Consider the following 21178-nt stretch of genomic DNA (forward strand, 5'->3'; position numbering starts at 1 on the left):
TCACCCTGATATCTCGAGGATGGGACTCTGAGTTTGTGGCCACTGCAGGAGGTCATGGTGTCACCAGGAGTGCAGTCACAGCTGGGGCGTCCCTGGTCCTCACGTTTGGGTGCTTGCTGTGTGCCGGCTGCTCTGTGCCCTCTGTGTGAAGAGACTGAGGCCCAGAGGGGCTGCTCACTTAGCCCGAGGCCACACGACTCGGCCGACGTGGACCTGCCTCTCAATGTGAGCACAAGAGGGTGAGAAGGGGGTGCTCTGGAGCTCAGTGTTCAGGGGATCTAGTCTGCTGGCTCACGGAAGGGACGCTCTCCCTGGGTAGCAGTGTTTGCTTTAAGCCCATTTCTGGCGGTCAACCTCAGACACGGAGGGTGGGTAACCCTCCTGCCCTGACAGCAGGAGCCGAGGAGAGGGACTGGCCTTCTGGGTGCCAGTGGGCAGGAGCAGGTGCTGGGCCTGGGAAGCAAAGGGGCCTGAGGAGGAGCAGTGAGAGGAGGTTTGGGGAGGGTTTTGGGGGGTACAGACAGGATGGAGCCCCAGGACCTTCCTCCCTGAAACAGGGGAGAGGGAAGAGGCAGCGGAGAAGCCCCTCTGAGCACCTGGACCCATGGGGTGGGCTCCGAGGCAGAAGGTGGCAGGCCTGAGCCGGTTCCTGAAGGTGGGCGGAGGCAGCGGCGACCGGGGCGAGTAGCCAGGGGACCATGAAGAGGGGCCGCGTGCGCCGTGCAGCCTGTTTAAGAAAGCAGAGCTTAGAATACAGTTTAGAAGAATGTGCTTTTCCTGAAATGATTACATTGATAAATCCTCAGTTATCTTCTAGAGGCTCAGGGTTTCAATAACGATGCTTGGGTGTAGCCAGGAGGTCAGGGACGTGGTGCCCAGAACTTGCTGTGGAACCACCCGGTGGCCTGAACCTCAGCCTTTCCTCGCTGCTGGCATGCAGACTGCCACTGCCGGAGCAGAACAAACTTTTTCACTCTCATCACCCCAGCCCTGGGGAAGAGTGTCTGTATCCTAATTTGCACGCGTCTGCCACTCTGCATCATCCTTATGGTTGTGTATACATTTGTCAGTTTCTTCAGATGCATAAGACAAACCTGCTCCTTCATGAATCATTTCATGAATCTTTTTTTTTTTTTTCTTTATTTGGGTATGCTGGGTCTTAATGGTGGCACATGGGATGGGATCTCCAGTCTTCTTTGCAGTACTTGGAATCTTTAGCTGTGGCATGTGAGCTCTTAGTTGCGACATGTGGGACCTAGTTCCCTTGGATCGAATCCGAGCCCCCTGCATTGGAAGCACAGAGTCTTAGTCTCTGGACCACCAGGGAAGTCCCTAATGACTCTTCTTAAAGGGACTACTCTCCACCAGACTGTTTCTTACTCTGTAAATTCCTTCACCACTCTGGTTTTATTTAATGTGGGCTTTAACTATACTGGACTTCCCTGGTGGCTCAGATGGTAAAGAATCTGGCTGCAATGCAGGAGACACGGGTTCAGTCCCTGGGTTGGGAAGATCCCCTGGAAAAGGGAATGGCAACCCACTCCAGTATTCTTGCCTGGGAAATCCCATGAACAGAGGAGCCTGGCAGGCTACAGTCCATGGGGTTGCAAAGAGTTACTGGCCTCCACTTTTGTCACTGAGTAGGGAGCTGGATGGCAGTAAGTGTCCTCGATGGGCCATCACAGACTTACATAGGCAGGATGCTCCCAGAGCCGTGCCCCATAGCTGGAAGGCTCCCAGGAACCCTTGACCATAGCCCCCCACACCCAGTGCTCACCCCAGGCTGTGCGTCCAGCAGGGCAAGGCCAGCCATGCACGGAAAAAGGCTGTTGGGCTGGATGGTGGGAACACAGCGTGGCCTCAGCAGAAAGATGACAGGCCAAAGCTTCTACTGGTCTGTGTTGCTGGCAAGTGGCTGTGTTTTTCAACTTGCTCTTGGGGCCTCCTGTCAAAGGTGAGCCCCACCACGTGTTGAGTACTGCACTGTCTTCATGACGAGATGGCAAATGTTTCTGGGTTGAGCCCCAACCTTGGCCTCCTGTCCTGTGTCGCCCATCCAGCCCCAATGCCTTTTGTCCCCACCTGGCTCTTGTGGGATAGTAATGCCTGCCCACCTATGCCGTCATCATTGGGAGGAAACAGGGAGCTTTCGAGATGTGCTGGGTGGTTTTTAGGTCTGAGATTAGGTTTCACACAGGGATATCAGGATTTTTCCATCCAGACTGCAAAATTTCTGGTATTTAGGGATTTGGAGCTTTTGAAGGAAAGAGAGGGCAAAGTGGGTGAAGGCGAGTTCTGCCCTGAGGGCTGGCAGGAGGTTGACCTGGAGGTTGTGTGGGCTTCTGCCCAGCAGCCAGTCTGCTCTTGGTGCTCCGGGGCCTCTGACGTGGGAAGGACGACAGATGTAGGAGGGTGAGGCTTACTCCACCCAGTTGATGCTGGGAAATGGCTGCTTGGTGACTGGTGGCCCCTCAAGCTGGTTGGGGGCTCAATGTGTTGGGGTCCCTCCTCTAGACACTGGCTCCCTGCCCAGCACAGGTGAGCCAGTGGGCATGTGTGTCCCTGTGCCTGTGGCTGCTCAGGTGGCCTTTACACAGTCCATGACACGAAGAGAGCAATGTGTGACAACACATTGCAGGAGTTCAGTTACTTAGAAAAAAAAAAAAAAAGGCTTTACTTTTTGAGCAGTTTTAGGTTCACAGCAAAATGGTGAGGGAGGCACAGAGTTCCCGTGTGCCCTGCCGCCACCTGCACAGCCCCCACCATCCCCCCCACCCCCGATGGTACATCTCTTACAGGTGACGAGTCTATGTTACCATCACCCAGAGTCCACAGGCCACGTGGGCATGCTTGGGGCTGCATCATCTGCAGGTTTTGACAAATGTATAAGGACCTATTGGAGGAGGAAATGGCAACCCACTCCAGTATTCTTGCCTGGGAAATACCATGGACAGAGGAGCCTGGTGGACTATAGTTCATGGGGTTGTAAAGAGTTGGACAGGACTTAGCAACCACATGATGACAACAACAAGGACCTACGCCTGCTGTTAGCATGTCCTACGGAGCGGAGTAGTTTCACTGCCCCCAAGAGCCCCAGCTTGTCTTTCCAAGTCTAGAAGGTCCCACTCTGTGAGGCCCTCCTAACACTTTGGCTTCATGAAGACACTGAGGGCAGCCTTATGTGGCACCTGGTGAGGATGGGAAGGACGTGGCCGGGAGCCCCGGGGGGGTGCATCTGGGGTAAGGGTGACTGATGTCCTAATGGCATTGGTCCTGCTGGGCCTGCCCGCCTGGCTGTCTCTGGGGGCTGTGGCGGGGTCGAGAGGCGAGGTGCTCCCCTGTGTGACCACCTGTGGCCCCTCCGCTGGAGAGTAAGGCCCAGGCTCTGGCTCTTTTCTCAGCCCCCCGAGGCAGCTCAGGGCCAGGTGAGCGTGAGGAGATGGGGCTTTTCCCTGCAAAGAACAGGAAGAACTCAGCTATCTCAGATCCCCCCGGGTTTCCTAATCCAAGGCCCGTTTCCATGGTCAAAAGGAGGCCCCTATCCTGTGGGATCCACACTTGTCCTCTGGGGCCACTGAGACTCCTGCCAGCCTGAGCTGAACCTCCCAGCCCTCGGCTTTGAGGTCACCAGGACCTGCGTCAAAATTTCACTCTTCATCACACAGTACTTGAAACCGTTGTCTGTGTGAAATCCCCATGCAGTGTCCACGTGGAGGCAGGTGCTTCTGGTGGTGAGCTGCCTCCAACGTGCAGACAGACCACTTCTGGGGAAAATCACAGTGCCAGGGCTTGTGTGCCCAGTGGGCGTGGACTGTGGCCAGACCAGACTCGGACCCCTACACTGCTCTATCATCTGTGGGACCCTGTACAACTTCCGTAAGCTTTCTGAGCCACAAATCTGTGAACCAAGGATAATGTTAGTTTTAACCAGGACCAGACAGACATATGTAAGGCTTCATCAGAGGTTGTTAACAGGTGCTCAGAACACAGCTGTGGGTACCAACTGGCTTCAGCGAGGAGAGCGGTGTTACTGCCGACGAGCATTAGTCAAAAGTCACAGAAACATGGCCATGAGGGAAGGCCGGGAGCACGTCTGTCAAGGACTGCTGCTGTGTGCCACCTCTGAGATGATGCAGTCAGTAAAGGAGCAAACCTCACACCCCCCGAGTCACTTTTAATTAGGCTGTTCTCATCAAAACGCCACTCCTTCACTCTCTTGCCACTTAATTTAGAAAATTGGTAGAGCAAGTGTGGCATGCAGATTGCCTCTTCCTCTGAACATCCTTCACTACCAAAGCCGCCGCGGACTGGAAGCATTTGAAGTGGAAATGAGTGGAGTCAGGGCACAGAGTTGTTGATTCCTGATTATCTGCTTGTAGTATTTTAAAAATTAGATTGTGCTTTGTTTCCATTTAACAAAGGAAGGAAAGTGTGTCAGTGGCGTTTTTATTAAAATAGAAATTTCCCAAAACTCTTCAGTGGCTTGATGGATTACAAGAGATGAGACCCACCCACAGAGGATGAAATTTTGCCAGATTAGGAGTCCTGTCTGAATACAGCCGTCTTGTGGTTGCGCAGACCTGGTAAACATGAATGAACGACAGCAGTGTCAGATTGGTCCCTGCGGGCAGCTTGAGGAAAGGCAGATTTCCAGAGCGGAGGTGGTGAGGATCTCCTCTAACTGCCGGGATGAACATGGGAGATGTGAAAGGAGGGGCTTGTCTACATCTGACGTCAGAGGCCAGCCATGAGAAAACCAAAATCCTGCCCAGATTCCAGTGAACTCCCACCACCTCCACAGTCCGGCATAGCTGCGACTTGAGGCCACTATGTAGTGGAAGCTGGGATCACTTCCTGCAGGTCTGAGCTCAGAAAGTCATCATTCAGAGCCAAAGCAAATACCGTGTTTCAAGGAGTGGATGGTTCTTAAAAAGTCACCTTGACAACTGGAAGGCACAGCAGGGCAAGAGGATGGGTGGGAAAGAAGGAAAGGACTGAATAGGGTGGGGGACAGACAGACAGGATACCTGGCACGGCTTCTAACATTCTGGAACCCCCAAGCAAGTAAAGCCACTGTGCATGAGGGCGGCCAGGCCAAGAGGAGGCCGAGCCACGCCTGAGAACTGCCTCCCAGAACAGCCTGGCAGGAAGGCTGGCAGGAGCCCAAGGCACAGAGCGAAGAGTTGAGCTGAAGTCAGCCAGGAACACCGTGAGACTTGAGGAAGCTTGCATTTCTAAATAAGGCCATGAGTAATTTCACAGTGGGGCCTGCACAGTAATGTGTGTGCTGGCTTTTGAGAGCTACAGCAAGGCTGGATTTGCTGAACAAGTGACTCTGTAGTGGCCTCCGGTCAGATGTGAAAGGACAGTCCAACGCAGAAATCACACTTAAAAGGTGCAGCAACCAAACACAAAGAGTGCCCGGGGACGTGATCTCCAGTTCATTAAGCGATGGACTGTCAGCTCAATCCTCGGTTTTCAGCAGAGAAGAATTCAAATGAGGACCCTCTCCACCTGGGCAGTCAGGTTTGCGCGGTCTGTGTGCTCAACGCGTTGAGGTCTGGGCTGGCAGCTTAATTGCCTTCAGTTAAAAGTTCCATGCTCAGGCCTTGTAATGTTCAGATGAGGCCAAGAGGTGGCGCTTCCCTGGCTCAATGGGGATTTAACGAGTAGACAGACTCATAGGAAAGCCCAGTGTGGGATGTGCTGCCTGGCTTTCAGGGCTGCACAGGGGGCCCTTCTACTGTCTGTGTCTGTCCGACCCCAGGCGGTCTCATCGAAACGTCAGCAGAGATGGGGGCTCCCAGTCGCTCTGCTGCTTCTACTCTGCCCACGTGCTGGGCTCCCAGCCACGCTCCCAGAAGGGGGCTTGGCCTTTGTGGACGAGGTGTGGGATGAAGGGGGCCTGGACTTCTGAGGGGCATCCGGACCCTCTGGCTCATCAGGTCCTGGTCTGGAGGTCATCAGGTGTTCAGTCCAGGCTGACACGGGGGCAGGTCCCCATCAGGACACTCGTACCAGAGAGGACGCCCTAAAGAAGAGGCTGGGAGACTCCAACTCCAGGCTCTGTGCATGCTCCATGAATGAGGATACACGGGCACACACACTTGGGCTCACGGAGCACACACCATCGTTCCATGAGATTTAAAGGAACAACCACAGTGGTTATCTGCTAGTCGTCTGCGGCTCCCCCACCCCCAGGAGGAATATAAGTGGAGATGGGAGGGACATGAAATAAGCCCCCAACACAGCAGTTTCCGGCGTGACCCAACCTGGATGGCAAGGCTGCCTGCATGTGCCCTCCTGCAGTGGCAGGACTGTCCGGACGCTGTTCTAGACTGACGGCCAGCCTGGCTTGCAGATGTCCATGCTTGTTTTTAGTGTAGGTCCCCGAAGGGCTCAGAGGGCTCACCTTTCAGTTTCTAAGTTTCCATTTTTATCTCAGTGGTTTTTAGTATAGTCACAAAGTCGTGCGACCAGCGCACTGATCCCAGAGCATTTTCGTCACCCCAGAAAGGAACCCCACACCCTGTAGCAGTCCCTCCCTCTCCTCCTGTCCCCTTCCTGTCCCCCAGCCCTGGTGCCACTCAGCTGCTTCCTATCTCTATGGATTGGCCTATTCTCACCACTCCATATAAATGGGATTAGTATATGGCCTTTTGTGTTTGACTTCTTTCCCTCAGCATCACATTTTCAGAGCTTTGTCGTGCCTGTCACACGTGTCTGCACGCCATTCTTTGTACGGCTGAGTAGTAACCTGTCACACAGAGAGGCTCACTGGTTCTCGCTGATGCCTGTCAGCCCGTGGACACTTGGGCTGCCATCACCTCGTCGCAGCTGTGGTAAGTCCTGCCATGAATGTTCTTGTCCAGATTACGTGTGGACGAGTGTCCTCGTTGATCTAGGAGCAGAATTGCTGGATAGCATGGTAACTGTTGAATCTTTTGCGGAGCTGCCTGATGGTTGCTCAGAGTTATCAAAGCGTTTTTCATTCCTGCCTGCAAACTACAAGGGTTCTGTTTCTCGGCCTTTGTGCCAACAGCCACCGAGGTCTCTTTATGGTTATAGCCCTCCTTGTGGGCGTGAAGTGGTTTCAGTTTATCTTTTAGATTTTAAAATAATGATGAAGGTTGTGGCCACCACTTACCTTGGAAGGAAAACCATGCTGATGGTCTGTGAACTAATATTTATAAATTACGTTCTTTAACGGTCATGCTTTGAGAAGGCAAAGCTGACCTTTATTCTGAGCTCCCTGCTGGAAGCTGTGGACACCGGAATCCATTTCTAAGCCCACCACATCTTCTTTCCCAAGGCCCAGTGAGCCTGAACTCCACACATTTTCGAACATGTGTGCTGATGTATCTTTTCCTGGAAGCAGCAGGACAGATGTCGCCTCCCCAGGTCCTCTGTGTCCCCAGTTCTAAGTGACATGATGGTTCATACAGGAACATGCGATACTCAGCTCTGCAAGGAAAGTCTGTCCTGGGACAGGCCTTGTCTTGTGTTAAGAAACTTATTAAAACTTGTGTGTGGTTTTGTTTTTGCTGGAGGTTGACAAAGGGTGTGATGCCTCTCAGCGGGCCCTAGAGGTCAGTGTGGGGGCCACCCAGGAGGCCACATGTCCTTACGTGGCTCAAAAGCAGCGCTCAGTCTGACCTTCTGCACAGAGCAGTGCTGGCCCGCCCAAGTGGGTGGGTCAGTCTCCACAGAGCAAGACAAGAAGTCATAGCATCTCTGGACTGAAGTGGACATCAGGGACCCCTGCCCTGCTTAGTTCCTTGGTACCCACTCCCCAACCCCAGTGGCTCAGCCTCTTTAACTGCAGCCCCCAGAGTAGCTGTTTCCCGTCTGTCTGGACCCGGGACAGCGAGGAGCTCACCACCTCCAGGCAGCCCGTTCTCTTCTCAGTTCTCTTCTCTTCTCAGCTGGAAGGTTCTTTATTCTGTGACCTCCCAGTCTGCTGCCCAGGAACACCGCCCCCCGCCGGCAGTCTGGGCTTCAGCCTGTGGCCACTCGTGGCTCAGTCTTCCATGGCGGCACTTTAATGAAAACAGTTAACTTAAAAACAGCCATTACCACCCCCTCCCAGACCCAGTGTCCAGGTAGCCCCCCATTCCTCCAGCAACCCCAGGCCTGCAGCCATGTGTCAGGCCTGAAATTGTCATGGCTGCCTCTCCTGATCCCAACGGGAGCGTCTTAGGCCTTCATTCCATACCACTCCTGGTGAAAAGCTCGGAGGGTTAAAAGCATGTGCGGTGCTTAGGTTATGATGAAAGTCTGTAAGCTTTGTTTCTGGCAGCATTTTTGTTGGGAGATGCATTGTACACAAGAAGGGGTTCATGTGTGCAGTTGACAGAGTGAGAGCAGGACGGACAGGGATGTCTCCACACAACCAGACCCACGGGACCTGAGGCCCTGCCATCCTTCCTTCGTTCCCTTTGGGTGAAGCCACGCAAGGATGCCGACATGGATGCATGTGTCCACAGGGTCTGGGTGGTCAATCGGACACGTTCTGTGCTCAGAACCGCTGTGGTTTCTCCATGACCTTCTCCTGCTCAGCAAGGACTTGCCATGTCCTCACGTGAGGCGTCCTGCATTCCCACTGGAGAGTGTCCATGACGGACGTGTCAGAATTTTCCCGCTTAAAGCCCAGGGGCATTCCCTGCCCGTGAGGAGGCGTGTTCTTGCATGCGATCCCTGGGCTGTGCTCTTGGGCCTGCATGCAGGGCTCTCACCGGCCATGCAGACAGACACTAGTTTTTATACCCTTGCAAACACTTGGTATCATCAGACTTTTCAATGTTCGCCAACCTGGTGGGTTGGAATGGCATCATGTGTGCCTTAATTTTCAGGTCTCTGATGACCAGTGACCAGTGAACTCATGGACCATTCATGTCTGTCTTTTATTTCAATGCCTGTTGGAATTTCCTGCCTTTTCCTTGAAAACAAGCAGACAGTGTTCATCTCTGGTTGCTGCCACTGCTCTCAGTAGTTTGGACACACTGACAGTTCTGGGCCTTCCCGGTGAAGTAGTTGCTGGTACTGTGATGCCTGCCTCCTAGGTGAGGCAGCCGAGGGCCAGGTGGAGTGTCTTGCCCGATCCCGGAGGTGAGAGCAGGTCAGGGATGGCCCCTGACACTCTAGCCACTGACTCATTTATATGTTCTGGGGACTACTACTCAATATCTTCTCCCAGCTTGCGGATTATCCTTTTCTTTTCAGTGTCCTGTGATGAAGAGACATTTTCTTAGTGTTGTTGAATTGAACACATTTTATGGTCAGTGTCTGTCTTGTGTCTGATTTGAAAAATCTTTTCCTACCTTAGAGCCTTAGATTAGCTTCTAAAAGTTTCATAGGTTTGCTTTTCATGTTGAAGACTGTAATCTGTCTGGAAATAATTTCATATGTTATGACGCAAAGGGCTATCTTTTCCCGTGTGGATGCTCCAATTTTGCCAACACCCTTTATTAGATGCCTGGCCTTCCCCTGCTGTCTGAGCACCCACGCTCAGGATCACATCTCCCTGTGGGGTGCTGTTTCTGGCCTGGCTCAGTCCCCTCCGCCTGTCTATCCCTAATTCCATTATGTTTTAATAATTGAGAAGGGGACGACGGGGGATGAGATGGCTGGATGTCGTCACCGACTCGATGGACATGAGTTTGAGTAAACTCTGGGAGTTGGTGATGGACAGGGAGGCCTGGCGTGCTGCGATTCATGGGGTCTCAAAGAGTTGGACACGACTGAGAGACTGAACTGAACTGATACTGTCTTTAAAGTCTTGATGTCTAGTAGGAAAAGGAACTTTGTTGATCCACATGAATTTCAAATCAATTTGTCAAAATCCTGCTGGGATTTCCATTGGAAATGCATTTGAACCATGCATCAATTTGAGAGAAAATTATAGCTTTTCTAAATCCTCCTACTCAAAAACATAGTATTTCTTTCCATTAGTTTCGATGATCTCTCAGGTCTTTCAATAAACTTTCATAATATTCTCCATAAAGGGAATGCATATTTTTTGTTAAATATATTCCCAGTACCATTTGTTGGAGAAGGAAATGGCAACCCACTCCAGTGTTCTTGCCTGGAGAATCCCAGGGATGGGGGAGCCTAGTGGACTGCCATCTATGGGGTCGCACAGAGTCGGACACGACTGAAGCGACTTAGCAGCAGCAGCAGCAGCAGTACTATTTATAATCCTGGAGAAGGGAATGACAACCCACTCCACTATTCTTGCTTGGATAATCCCATGGACAATGGAACCTGGTGGGCTACAGGCCATGGGGTTGCAAAGAGTCAGACATGACTGAGCAACTAACACACTGTAGTAGCAACAAAGATCGAAAATATTTTTAAAACTTATATACTCTGCTTGTTGACTGTGTGTAGAAAAACAACTGACCTTTTTATATTGGTGGTTGGATCCCATAACCCATCTTTGGGTGCTTGTGTGGTGTGTGGAGCTCAGCAAACAGAAAAAGAAAGTCATGTGAAAGCAGTGTCCAGGAGTCTCTCTGGGGAACCTGCAGCTTTGGGTCTAATGGGTTCCTGGACCACCAGTCATGGAACCAGGCACTGAGAAGGGGACGCCATAATGTTCCTGGCCCTGAAGAAGTGTTTCTTTTCATCCAGATGAAGTAAGAGTTCAAAGGTTTTCAAGGCATGTGTGTGATGAGCTGCATGGGGCTGGACCAACTGTCTGTCTCCTTCTTTCCGACTGTGGGAGGTTCCCTGAGGGAAAGTGCAGGAACGCGTCCTGTGCCCGGCTTCAGTCACAGTGAATGTGTGTGATCGGCCTGCACTGCCAGGGGCAGGAAGAACGCTGCTTTCCTCAATTTTGGTTTGACTTCAAATGTTATTGCAACACTAAAGAGAAATGGCAAGCTCCTCCTTGCCCCATCTCTTTCCTTACTTTTTTCTTTTTCTCATCTTGGCATGTCTCAGAAGCATCAAGACTTTTATCCTGTAGATTTTTCAAGTATGTAAGCTCCGTGTATTGTCGTATAAATGAACGCTCCATTGTCCAGGAAGCAGGTGGGTGACAGGTGGAACAAGGTAGTACTTCACGTCTGCACTGAGTCACAAAACAGAGGCCGCCATCGCCAGCCCCACGAGGAGGGGTATGTGTGTGTGTGTGAGAGAGAGAGAGACCGACCCACCATGCACCGGCTCTGTGTGAGGGGCTGGGAACCCTCTGGAAGGGTCCCTGAGCTGCTCACCCCTGGTCACTAGCACCCTGGGCATATTTGTGATGGGAGCCCTGAAACATGTGCCCAGCAAAGGGGGTGCCAAGGGTTAGCTCGTGGTCCAAGCCCAGGAGAAAGGCCAGGGATTTGGAATCTTCACAGTGTTTGTGGTTGACAAAGGATGCCTCAGCTTTTCTCTTGAGCATAGGAAGGTGAGATAAGAAAAACTGAAAGGCCGTGCTGTGGGCCTGCAGCTCTGCTGCCCTGAGCATTGGAATCGAGACAGTGAAACACCAACCACCCCCAGTTCTGCCTACTCCTCCTCTTTTCTCTCTGCAGCCCACTTGCTTCATAAAGAAACCAATTTGAGTGTGAAAAGAGGAATTCTCAAAGGCAGGACCTTCTCAGACCCCTGCCTGTCCTTCCTGCCTGGATTGTGTCCCCACAAGCTGCAGGCTTCAGGTCTCCCCATGGCCTCTCCCACCAACTTGATTTAAACTGTGAAGCCCCCATCTGCTGATTCTTGGACTCTCTTGTCTTGTTCTTTGTCCAGGGTTCTCTGTCTTCAGCATGCTGCGTGTGTGGATGGTTCATTTTGTACATCTCTCCTTGCTTCTACAATGTGTGGCCCCTCAGGGCAGGAGCGTTTTCTGTCCACTTTGTTTCTGATGCGTTGTTGTTGTTCAGTTGCTAAGTTGTGTGCGACTCTTTGTGACCCCATGGACTGCAGCAAACCAGGCTTCCCTGTCCTTCAGTATCTCCTAGAGTTTTCCCAAACTCTTGTCCATTGAGTCAATGATACCATCAACCGTCTCATTCTCTGTCACCCCATTCTCCTCCTGCCCTCAATCTTTCCCAGCGTCAGAGTCTTTTCCAGTGAGTTGGCTCTTCGCATCAGGTGGCCAAAGTATTGGCGCTTCAGTTTCAGCATTGGTCTTTCCATTCAGGGTTGATTTCCTTTAGGACTGGCTGGTTTGATCTCCTTGCAGTCCAAGGGACTCTCAAGACTCAAGAGTCTTCTCCCAACACCACAGTTCAAAAGCATCAATTCTTTGGCACTCAGCTTTCTTTATAGTCCAACTCTCACATCCATACATGACTATTGGAAAAACCACAGCTTTGACTAGATGGACCTTTGTCAGCAAAGTGAGGTCTTTGCTTTTTAATATGCTGTCTAGGTTTGTCATAACTTTTCTTCCAAGGAACAACATCATTTAATTTTATGACTTCAGTCACTGTCTGCAGTGATTTTGGAGCCCAAGAAAATAAAATCTGTCATAATAGCAGTTCCTAGAATGTGTCTGGCCCATGTTAGGTGGCCAGTGTACATGCAGCAGAAGCCTGAATACTACTAACAGTTCTGAAGAATCTTTTGTTAAGACTCCGGAAGGGGCTGCGGCTCCCCGGCTCTCCCTATGGCCTTGTGGTGATCTGAACCTGTGCAGAACTGGGGCTGAGCCCATCCACACTGAGCCTCAGGGGCCTGCGAGCCAGTGGTGGGTCCAAGATGGGGTGACCTTCCCTCCAGCTGCAGTGAGAAGACAGTGCAATGTCTCCGGTCCTCCGGGTACTTTGGTCTGGCCCTGTAGTGGCTGAGGCTGACCGTAAGGGCAGCAGCGGAGGCTCTTTACCCAGAGGGCTATGGCCTGTAACCCCCTCAGCCTGCCCAAGTCCTGCCCACCCTGGCCTCTGTGCCTCTGTGGGTTGAGCCTGCTGTATCCTCTGGCCCAATCTTACAGGAGCTCACGCCCTAGGGTACCGAGGCCCGCCTTGTGGCAGATGCTGTGAAGGCCGAGCCTCTGGCCAGGGCTGCCTCCCTCTTACCAACAGCTCAGCTCTGACCAAGGGCCACCCCTCCAAGTTGCTTCATGCTGCCTCCGAACCTGCCTGCTCTCAGGGCTGTGTGGGAATGAGACAGAGCCTTCCCACCCCCGCGTGCGGGGCCCCAGGCTCCCCTCTGCTCGGAAGGCTTCGTGCCTTCAGTCGTGCCGGGACACCTTTCTTAACTTCCTTGCTGCTCTGAGCAGGCTGGGCTGCCCACGGTGGGAAGGACTGGTGGGCAGGACCAGCTTTATCTGTCGGGCAGGAGGTGGGGGCATCAGCATCTCTGCTGGGCAGGTCTCACAGACTCTGGGGTCCGCAGGCAGCCACTCATTGCCTGTGTGGGTGGAGAGGCATACCACACTCTTAAATTTACACAGTATGTTAACCGTGTTCTCACAAATGCATTGAAACATTTCTTGCCATGGTTGATAAATGATCAGCAACCACTGGGTTCCTCTGAGCTGTTCTGTTGGGGGAATGAACAGTCAAGCCAGGCCTCGGTGTGGCAGCTGACAGAAGACAAGGGCAGCCTTTGCGTACCCGCCCCTGCTGTCGGTGTGGGGCTGGGCTATGTGGCAGCCTGGGCCGTGGGAGGTGAGTGCGGCCGAGTCTGGCCGGGTAGAGTGACCACCACGCTGCCAGGTTTGCTTTCTAGCAAGAATAGCCCTGGCCCTGGGCAGACACCTTAGGGTCTGCCTACGTCCACTCTGAAGTCACATGAGAGCATGAAGGTGAGAAGGAACTTCCCGTGGGCAGAGTGGCACACAGCTGGCCGGTTCTCTGGCACATGAAGCACGTTTGGAGCAAAGCTGTCCCCAAGAAGTCCCCCCTTTCCATCTTGTAGTGACTCTGCCAAATAACATCAGAAGATGGAATGTCTTGGTCAGGTTATCGCCTAAGGTCTTTGTTTCCACAGAGCTGGCCGGTGTGTATGTCGTGTGATGTGGACAAATTGAGACGACACATCACATCCTGCATAGCCAGGCCCTTAGACATGCTGATGCCCAGTCACCCCACTCCCTCCAGGGCCTGGGACCTTCTCTAATAGTGGTCTCCCTTCCGGTCTTCGGAGCTGGATTCCTAAGGAAACTGATTACTTTTTAACCTGGATATTTATAAATACCTTATTTTCCCCTTATTGTTGTTGTTTAGTCGCTAAGTTGTGTTCAACTGTTTGCAACCTCATGGACTGTAGCACATTAGACGTCCCTGTCCTTCACCATCTCCCGGAGTTTGCTCAAACTCATGTCCATTGAGTCGGTGATGCCATCCAACCATCTCATCCTCTGTTGTCCCCTTCTCCTCCTGCCTTCAATCTTTCCCAGCATCAGGGTCTTTTCCAATGAGTTGGCTCTTCTCATCAGGTGGCCAAAGTATTGGAGCTTCAGCTTCCAATGAATATTCAGGGCTGATTTCCTTTAGGATTGACTGGTTTGATCTCCTTGCAATACAAGGGACTCTTGGGAGTCTTCTCCAGCACCATCAATTCTTTGGCGTTCAGCCTTGTTTATGATCCAGCTTTTTTTTGGTAGCATTGAGACAATGATGTTTTTAAAAATATTTAAAATAAGGTGGTGTTAGTGAGGGCTGAAATAAGGGCCTGAAAGGAGCCATCTGCCTCATTCCTTAGAAAGGACAGAACCAATGAGAAGCCTCTGCTTTCCTTCCTGTCGCCCAGACACCTTTTCATACACGTGGTGGCTGGAGATCCCAGCAAAAAGCTCCTCCCTATAAAGCAGACTCTGGTGAGTGACCTTCCCGCAGGAGCCCAGGTGGAATGTGGGGACATATGACTGGCTGAGCACCCCTGGATTGAGGCCACAACAGACCTGGGGTTGTTGGGGAGTTGCAGGCAGCTAGCCCCTCATCTCATGGGGGAGCACTGGGGCACGTACCACCAAACAGACCCTCTAGGGGCTTGGTCATATGCTCGTCTGGTAACCACTGTCCAGAATATGACTAGGAGCTTCTCAGAGTCAGTTTGCTGTTTGCTTGTCTTCCCCAAGAGTAGGAAAATGAACAATTCTTCTCCAAACTAGATAAATGCAACACAAGTCTGGACCCTTCCAGCCTAATGGTCAACAATCCACCTTCCCTTTTCCTTCTGCACTAAACAGAGAATTGTCAGGGCCCCCACATCCCCGGTTAGGGTGGTGGTTAAAAGAGGAGGGCTGGCCCCCTCTTACCAGTCTCAAGACATCTCGGAGCTATTTGCCTCTTAGTTTTTCTCACTTGTCAAGTGGCAGTAATGACTGATTTCTACTTCTCACAGTTCCTGTGAGCAGTAATCAAGTTGCCTGGCCTGCATGACTCGGGGTCTACAGCTAGATAAGTAGTCTGTTGTTATCAGGAGCAGTGTGAGTGGCAGGTATATGCTGGGCTCCAGAGGACAGCCTACCTCTCCGCCACCTCTGGGACCTGGACACGTTACTGAACTTCACTGAGCTTTAGCTCCCTCTCTGCAAAGCGGCAGTGACATAAGGCCAGCCTCATAGGGTTGATGTGAATGTCTGGTGGGTAGAAAGGGGTACAGCCCGGTGCTCAGGAGGAAGGAGCCGGTCCTCACTGTGAAGGGGTGACAGTGACTGTGAGTCAGGATAGAGTGTCCCCTAGAATCAAAGGGGCCCTGAGCCAGTGCCCACAGAGACGCAGGAGGGAGAGGGGGTGTCACAGAGGGTTCTACTTTTCTGGTATCACTTCTGTCGGATGCAATTTAGAGCCAATGTGTGCAGGTGCCAGGCCAGCCGGTGTCCTCACTGTACCCTCTGACCTGTGTTCCTACTGGAGAGCTGGGATCCTTATTGGCCTTTTTCTGTGCTTAAAAGCATTTGCCTTTTTTAGGACCACATCCAGGCTCCTGAAACACTTGTTTGCCTCAGTCAGTGGTCTATGAGAATCTTTTTCATAGAGGGTTCTCCATTAAGAGATAAGAAGCTCCTTATGTACCACCAGTTCTATCCTTTAAGGTTCCTGGGGAATGTGGGAGGGTGGATTTGATGACCTGGTGTGTGAGCCAGGCCTGAGTGCAGAGCCTGCTCCCCACGTGCCTGGCGGGGCTGCTCCCCAGTGTAACAGGTGCCCCGCTCCCCTGGGGTGAGCAGAGTCTTGTCTCTGACCTTGGACGCACTCACCTTTTCATACTTGTCAGAAGAGCTTGGGCTGTCCTTGGGAACTGCACATTACAGAGCACCTCTGCCCCTACAGGGGTGCGTGGGGAAGAAAATCCATGCCTGGAGCCCAGTGTTCATGCTGCAAACCTGGGCTGTCCTCACTCCACCTGGGGACATGGTGTGCGCTTGTCTTTAGTTGCAAGCTTCCATGACCTTCAGGGTAGGGATGTTTCACTCCCCAGAGTCACAGAGCCTGCTTCAGGACCTGGTGTATCGTGGTGACCCATAAGTTCTTGGAGAAACAAGTGTCCAAACATGAAGAAGGAAACAACCATCAAAATAAAAGAGAGAAAGAAATGGCCAGGATCCAAAGGAAGCTTTCAGTAAGAAAAAGAGAAAAAGGAGCTTAAATTTTAACCTACAATAAAAGTGAAACCTGAGAACCTCCCAGCTGGAGTGTGATATAGTGACAACTTCATTACAGATGAAATGTGTAGACTAGGAGACAGGGACTTTCCAGTTAAATACATTAGTAACATGTGCCTTTTCAGGTAATTCTAAATCTGAGAGTGTCCATGTTGGAAGGAAAGTATTTATGTGATGACCTCCATGGCGATGTTAAGCGTTTTGACTTGAAACTGCTTATGAGCAAAGAAACTGTGAGTCCCACCTCAGACCCAGGCAGGATACAAGCTAACCTGCTGACGAGAAGATCTCAAAACATGGCAGCTCAATCAGGATAAAGTTTCCTTTTTTTCACGTGACATCTGGGCTCCCCAACATCATGTGAGGACCTGGTCCTTCCCTCGTTTGCTTGGAGTGTCATCTTTGTGGAAAATGCTGCAACCCCCTCCTCCGCCCCCAGGGAGGGAGGTGCTGGTTAAGTGTTGGGAGGTGAGGGACTAGAAGTGGAATTTCCTCCTAAATGTCATTGCAAAACACAACTTGGCCCAGAACTGGGTCAAATCCTTCTCACTTGCCTTCATTGACTGGAATCTTGGCGTGTGGCCAGGGCTCCCCTTGAGCAGGGCTGGGAGGTGAAGTTCTTAACTGGTGAGCTTGGCTCCAGTTGAAACTTGAAATATTCTTCCTGACAGGACAGGAGGAGCAGGTGGACTTGGGGGACAATTGGCTGTCACTGCTGCCTTCTGAGACCCTGAGACATTTGACTGGTTTGAGGCTGGATGCTCTCCCTCTGGGGCCCACCCACTGTCCAGGGAACTCACCACGGTGTGTCTCTCCAAGGAGGCAGGCCCTGTGTCTCCAGCTCCTAGCCCTTGCTTGTCCTGGCCCCTCTTTGAGTGACCACGGGGATTTCCAGTCATCTGAGCCCGGCCAGTGGTAACAAGGTTTAGAGCTGTGTGGACTCTCGACCTCCCATCCTGGGAGAAGTCCTTCCAGCCCAAGGCCCTTAAGCCAACTGTTGTCCTAGGATTGGCTTGGTGGCCCACAGGGCCAGCCATTTGGTAGGTATTTCGAGCATGTGACCTGAACCAGGCCAGGGTCGGGGATGCAGCCTTGAATGTAGAAGCAGGTGGTGCCTGTCCTGGGGGCCCCCACACTGGTAACACGTGCCCCCTGGGGAGCAGCGTGGAGGGAGAACCAGCGAGTCCTTGGAGTCTGAAGACTGAATGACTTCTTTGTCCACACTCTTCACCCTGTCTTTGCAGGGGTCAGACAGTGAGACCTGGTTCTGGGAAGGTCTCTCGGGGGCCTTATGGGCATCCGAGTGCAAGCAGTGCATCTGCAAAGGTCACCTATATGTCGATCCCAGTGAAGACAGAGCTGGGGATGCCTTGTCCACGTCCAAGTCCTGAGCCGTGAGCCCAACATCATCTGTCTTCATTATCACGGATGCCCCACAGGGTGGCTGTGTTAATCGTTGTAGGCATCCCAGTTGTGTGTCCCTTTCACTCCCCTTTCATCTTGTTTCCCGGGTGTCTTGAGCCTGTGGAGTGGCACTTGGCAGCAGTGTTCAACTCAGCCATTCCTTGGAGGGGTACTTAGAGGGACGGGCTGCAGAGACCCCGCGGGCTTCCTGAGACTGGGCCAGGGGCTGGTCTCAGGGGTCCTCTGGTTGCTGCCGTGACATCTGCAGTCTTTTGTTGGCCCCACATCTACCTGCAGGACCTCACATGGACTCCTTAGTTCATCTCATCAAGCATGAGAAGGTGAGAGGCTGGGGGTGCGAGACCTACCAGCTCCAAGCACTGCCGGGGGGAAAGGCTTGGGTTCACACAGCAGCTGCCGCCAGCACCATCTGACTTCTATCCTTCACCCCCAAGAGTGCACCTCCTCCTCCCCACCATGAATCTTAAGGTGGCCCCTCCTCTCAGTTCTGTAGGAGATGCTGGTCTTGGCAGTCTGAGGGGCAGGAGGGGATTAGTGAGGTGGGAGTCTCCCCGTCTCCCAGTCCCCTCGTCTGCCTCCTCTTGCCCCCTCCCGGTCCCCTGACAGGACCAAACAGCAGCGTGGCCACCTCAGCAGGTGTGGCTGGAGTGGGTAAGGTTGTATACTTGCTCCCCGCCCAGCACTCTGACCTCTGGATGGGCATGGCTGCCTGAGGCTGTGGCAGGAGCCCGAGCCATCTGCTGGGCCCACTCCTGTCTCTGCTCTGGAGGCATCTGGCTCCTGTCTTTCCCTCGCTCAGAGGCTGGGACCCATGGGAACTGACCACTGCAGAGAAGCAGGAGAGAAACTCAGGCGTCCTGGCCTTCACAAACCAGACTGGGGTGTAGTTAGCAGTTGCCCCAGGTGCGAGGTGTGGGGCTCAGTGGACCCGTGTTACCCAAGAGCAGGGGGCCCAAGGGTGGCTTGAGGCCAGATGGCAGATCGGAAGGGCAGTGGGCTGGATGACCTTTGACAGGAGGATGAGGGCGTCCTGTGACCTAAAGAGGACCTGCCTCAGGCTCTTGTGAATGAGGCCGCCATGACCTCTGGAAGCCAGGGGCCGTAGCAGGCGAGATGGCGGGTGGTGGGGTGGCTGGGGCCCCTCATTAGCACTCTCACCCCTAGGGGTGCCTTTCCCCCTGTGGGCCTGGAGCCTGAGCCCCCAGGCCCTGCAGCAGTGATGTGGGGGGCGGGGTGTGAAACAGCACAGCAAGTCTGTCCTTTCAGCTTGAAACCCCTAGACACATGTTCTGAGTCACCGTCCTGTGGGATGGTGGTGGCCGGGAATGCAGCAGGGGGGATGGCACCCAGGGGGTGACCAGTCAGCACGCAGTGGTGGGCAAAGCGTTCTGGAGCCAGAGCCCAGGTAGGGATCCTATCCCTCTCAGAGTCTGCATGAAGGTCTCCCAGCTCCTCCTCAACATCCTTCCAGCTCAGCACACGGCAGCTCTCAGGGATGCCTGGGGTATGTCTGGAACTTCTGCAGACCCCGTCCAGCAGGGCGTGGCCCATATTTCTGGGACGAGTCAAGTTGGGCTGTTGTGCCAAGCGCTGTGCATACCTGGTGGGCTGTGGGTACCCTGTATTCCTCAGAGATATCCCCCTTCCTGGGCTCTGAGACTTGGGGGCCCTGCAGGTCAGGCACTGGCCAGGCAGCTGCTGAGTAACGCATGTTCTGTTTCCAGGGCCCTCCCCCTCCACCTGCCGGCAAAGCCCTGCTCAACCTTGAGGGGACAGAGCCTGGGGAACTCAGGTGTGGTGAAGGGGACGCTGTCGTCCTGCAGCGCCGGTGTGACGAGCTCTGGTACCACGGCCTCCTGCCTGCCGGCTTCATCCAGAGCGTGCGGCCGCTGCCCCCTGCCCCACCCCAGGGCAAAGCGCTCTATGATTTCGAGATGAAGGACAGAGACCAGGACAAAGACTGTCTGAGCTTCAGCAAGGTAAGGTGGGTTCGAACGCAGCCATCCCCCGACCACAGCCCCAGCCGGGAGCCTGGGTGAGCATGTGAATCCTGGCCCTGCCCCAATGGAGACAGAAGTGGTTTCTTCTTACTGAGAGTCTGCCAGGTGGAAGAGGGGGCACCCAGCCCCACTGATAGGCGCTCTCTGGTAGTGGGGGCAGGACCCTTGTTACCCGAGTCACGGGTGTGCAGGGCTCATGGGCCCTCAGAGGGGACTTGCTGGGGAGACCATGGCTGAGACCCCTGTCAGATCCTGGAGTGGGAGCTGGGCCCAGAAACCAGCCTGTCCCAGACCTTCTTGGAGGGTCTGGGGGTGGATGCGTGTGTTTGGGCCATATGAGTCTCCACTGAGACCTCGGGACCCATTCAGTGGCAAACTAGCCGTATTTCCTGCGCACTTGTCCTGGGGACAACCTAGAATGCGAAGTCAAGTGGGCCTTAGGAAGCATCACTATGAACAAAGCTAGTGGAGGTGATGGAATTCCAGTTGAGCTATGTCAAATCCTAAAATATAATGCTGTGAAAGTGCTGTACTCAACATGCCAGCAAATTTGGAAAACTCAGCAGTGGCCACAGGACCGGAAAAGGTCAGTTTTCATTCCAATCCCAAAGAAAGACAATGCCAAAGAATGCTCAAACTACTGTACAATTGTACTCATCTCACATGGTAGTAAAGTAATGCTCAAAATTCTCCAAGCCAGGCTTCAACAGTACATGAACCATGAACTTCCAGATGTTCAAGCTGGTTTTAGAAAAGGCAGAGGAACCAGAGATCAAATTGCCAACATCTGTTGGATCATGAAAAAGCAAGAGTTCCAGAAAAACATTTATTTCTGCTTTATTGACTATGCCAAAGCCTTTGACTGTGTGGATCACCACAAACTGTGGAAAATTCTGAAAGAGACTGGACTGCTAGACCACCTGACCTGCCTCCTGAGAAATCTGTACGCAGGTCAAGAAGCAGCAGTTAGAAGAGGACATGGAACAACAGACTAGTTCCAAATTGGGAAAGGAGTATGTCAAGGCTGTATATTGTCACCCTGCTTATTAACTTCTATGCAGAGTGCATCATGTGCAATGCCGGGCTGGATGAAGCACAAGCTGGAATCAAGATTACCGGGAGAAATATCAATAACCTCAGATATGCAGATGACAGCACCCTTATTGCAGAAAGTGAAGAGGAACTGAAGAGCCTCTTGATGAAAGTG

The 21178-nt window shown here is 52.8% G+C and overlaps 1 protein-coding gene across 3 annotated transcripts in view; it reads left to right on the plus strand.

Annotated features, from left to right (window-relative positions):
- The window catches only part of SH3RF3 (SH3 domain containing ring finger 3), a 157684-nt gene that overhangs the window by 58372 nt on the left and 78134 nt on the right, over positions 1–21178 (plus strand). For all 3 annotated transcript variants that reach the window (XM_088841403.1, XM_055400055.2, XM_055400054.2), the window contains exon 2: positions 19696–19950. In XM_088841403.1, coding sequence (XP_088697529.1) covers positions 19696–19950 — 255 coding nt within the window. The remainder of the gene's footprint in view (positions 1–19695; positions 19951–21178) is intronic.

This window comes from Moschus berezovskii, chromosome 11 (genome assembly GCF_049115385.1).
Source record: "Moschus berezovskii isolate FMDL1 chromosome 11, NW_MosBer_1.0, whole genome shotgun sequence".
NCBI lineage: Eukaryota > Metazoa > Chordata > Mammalia > Artiodactyla > Moschidae > Moschus > Moschus berezovskii.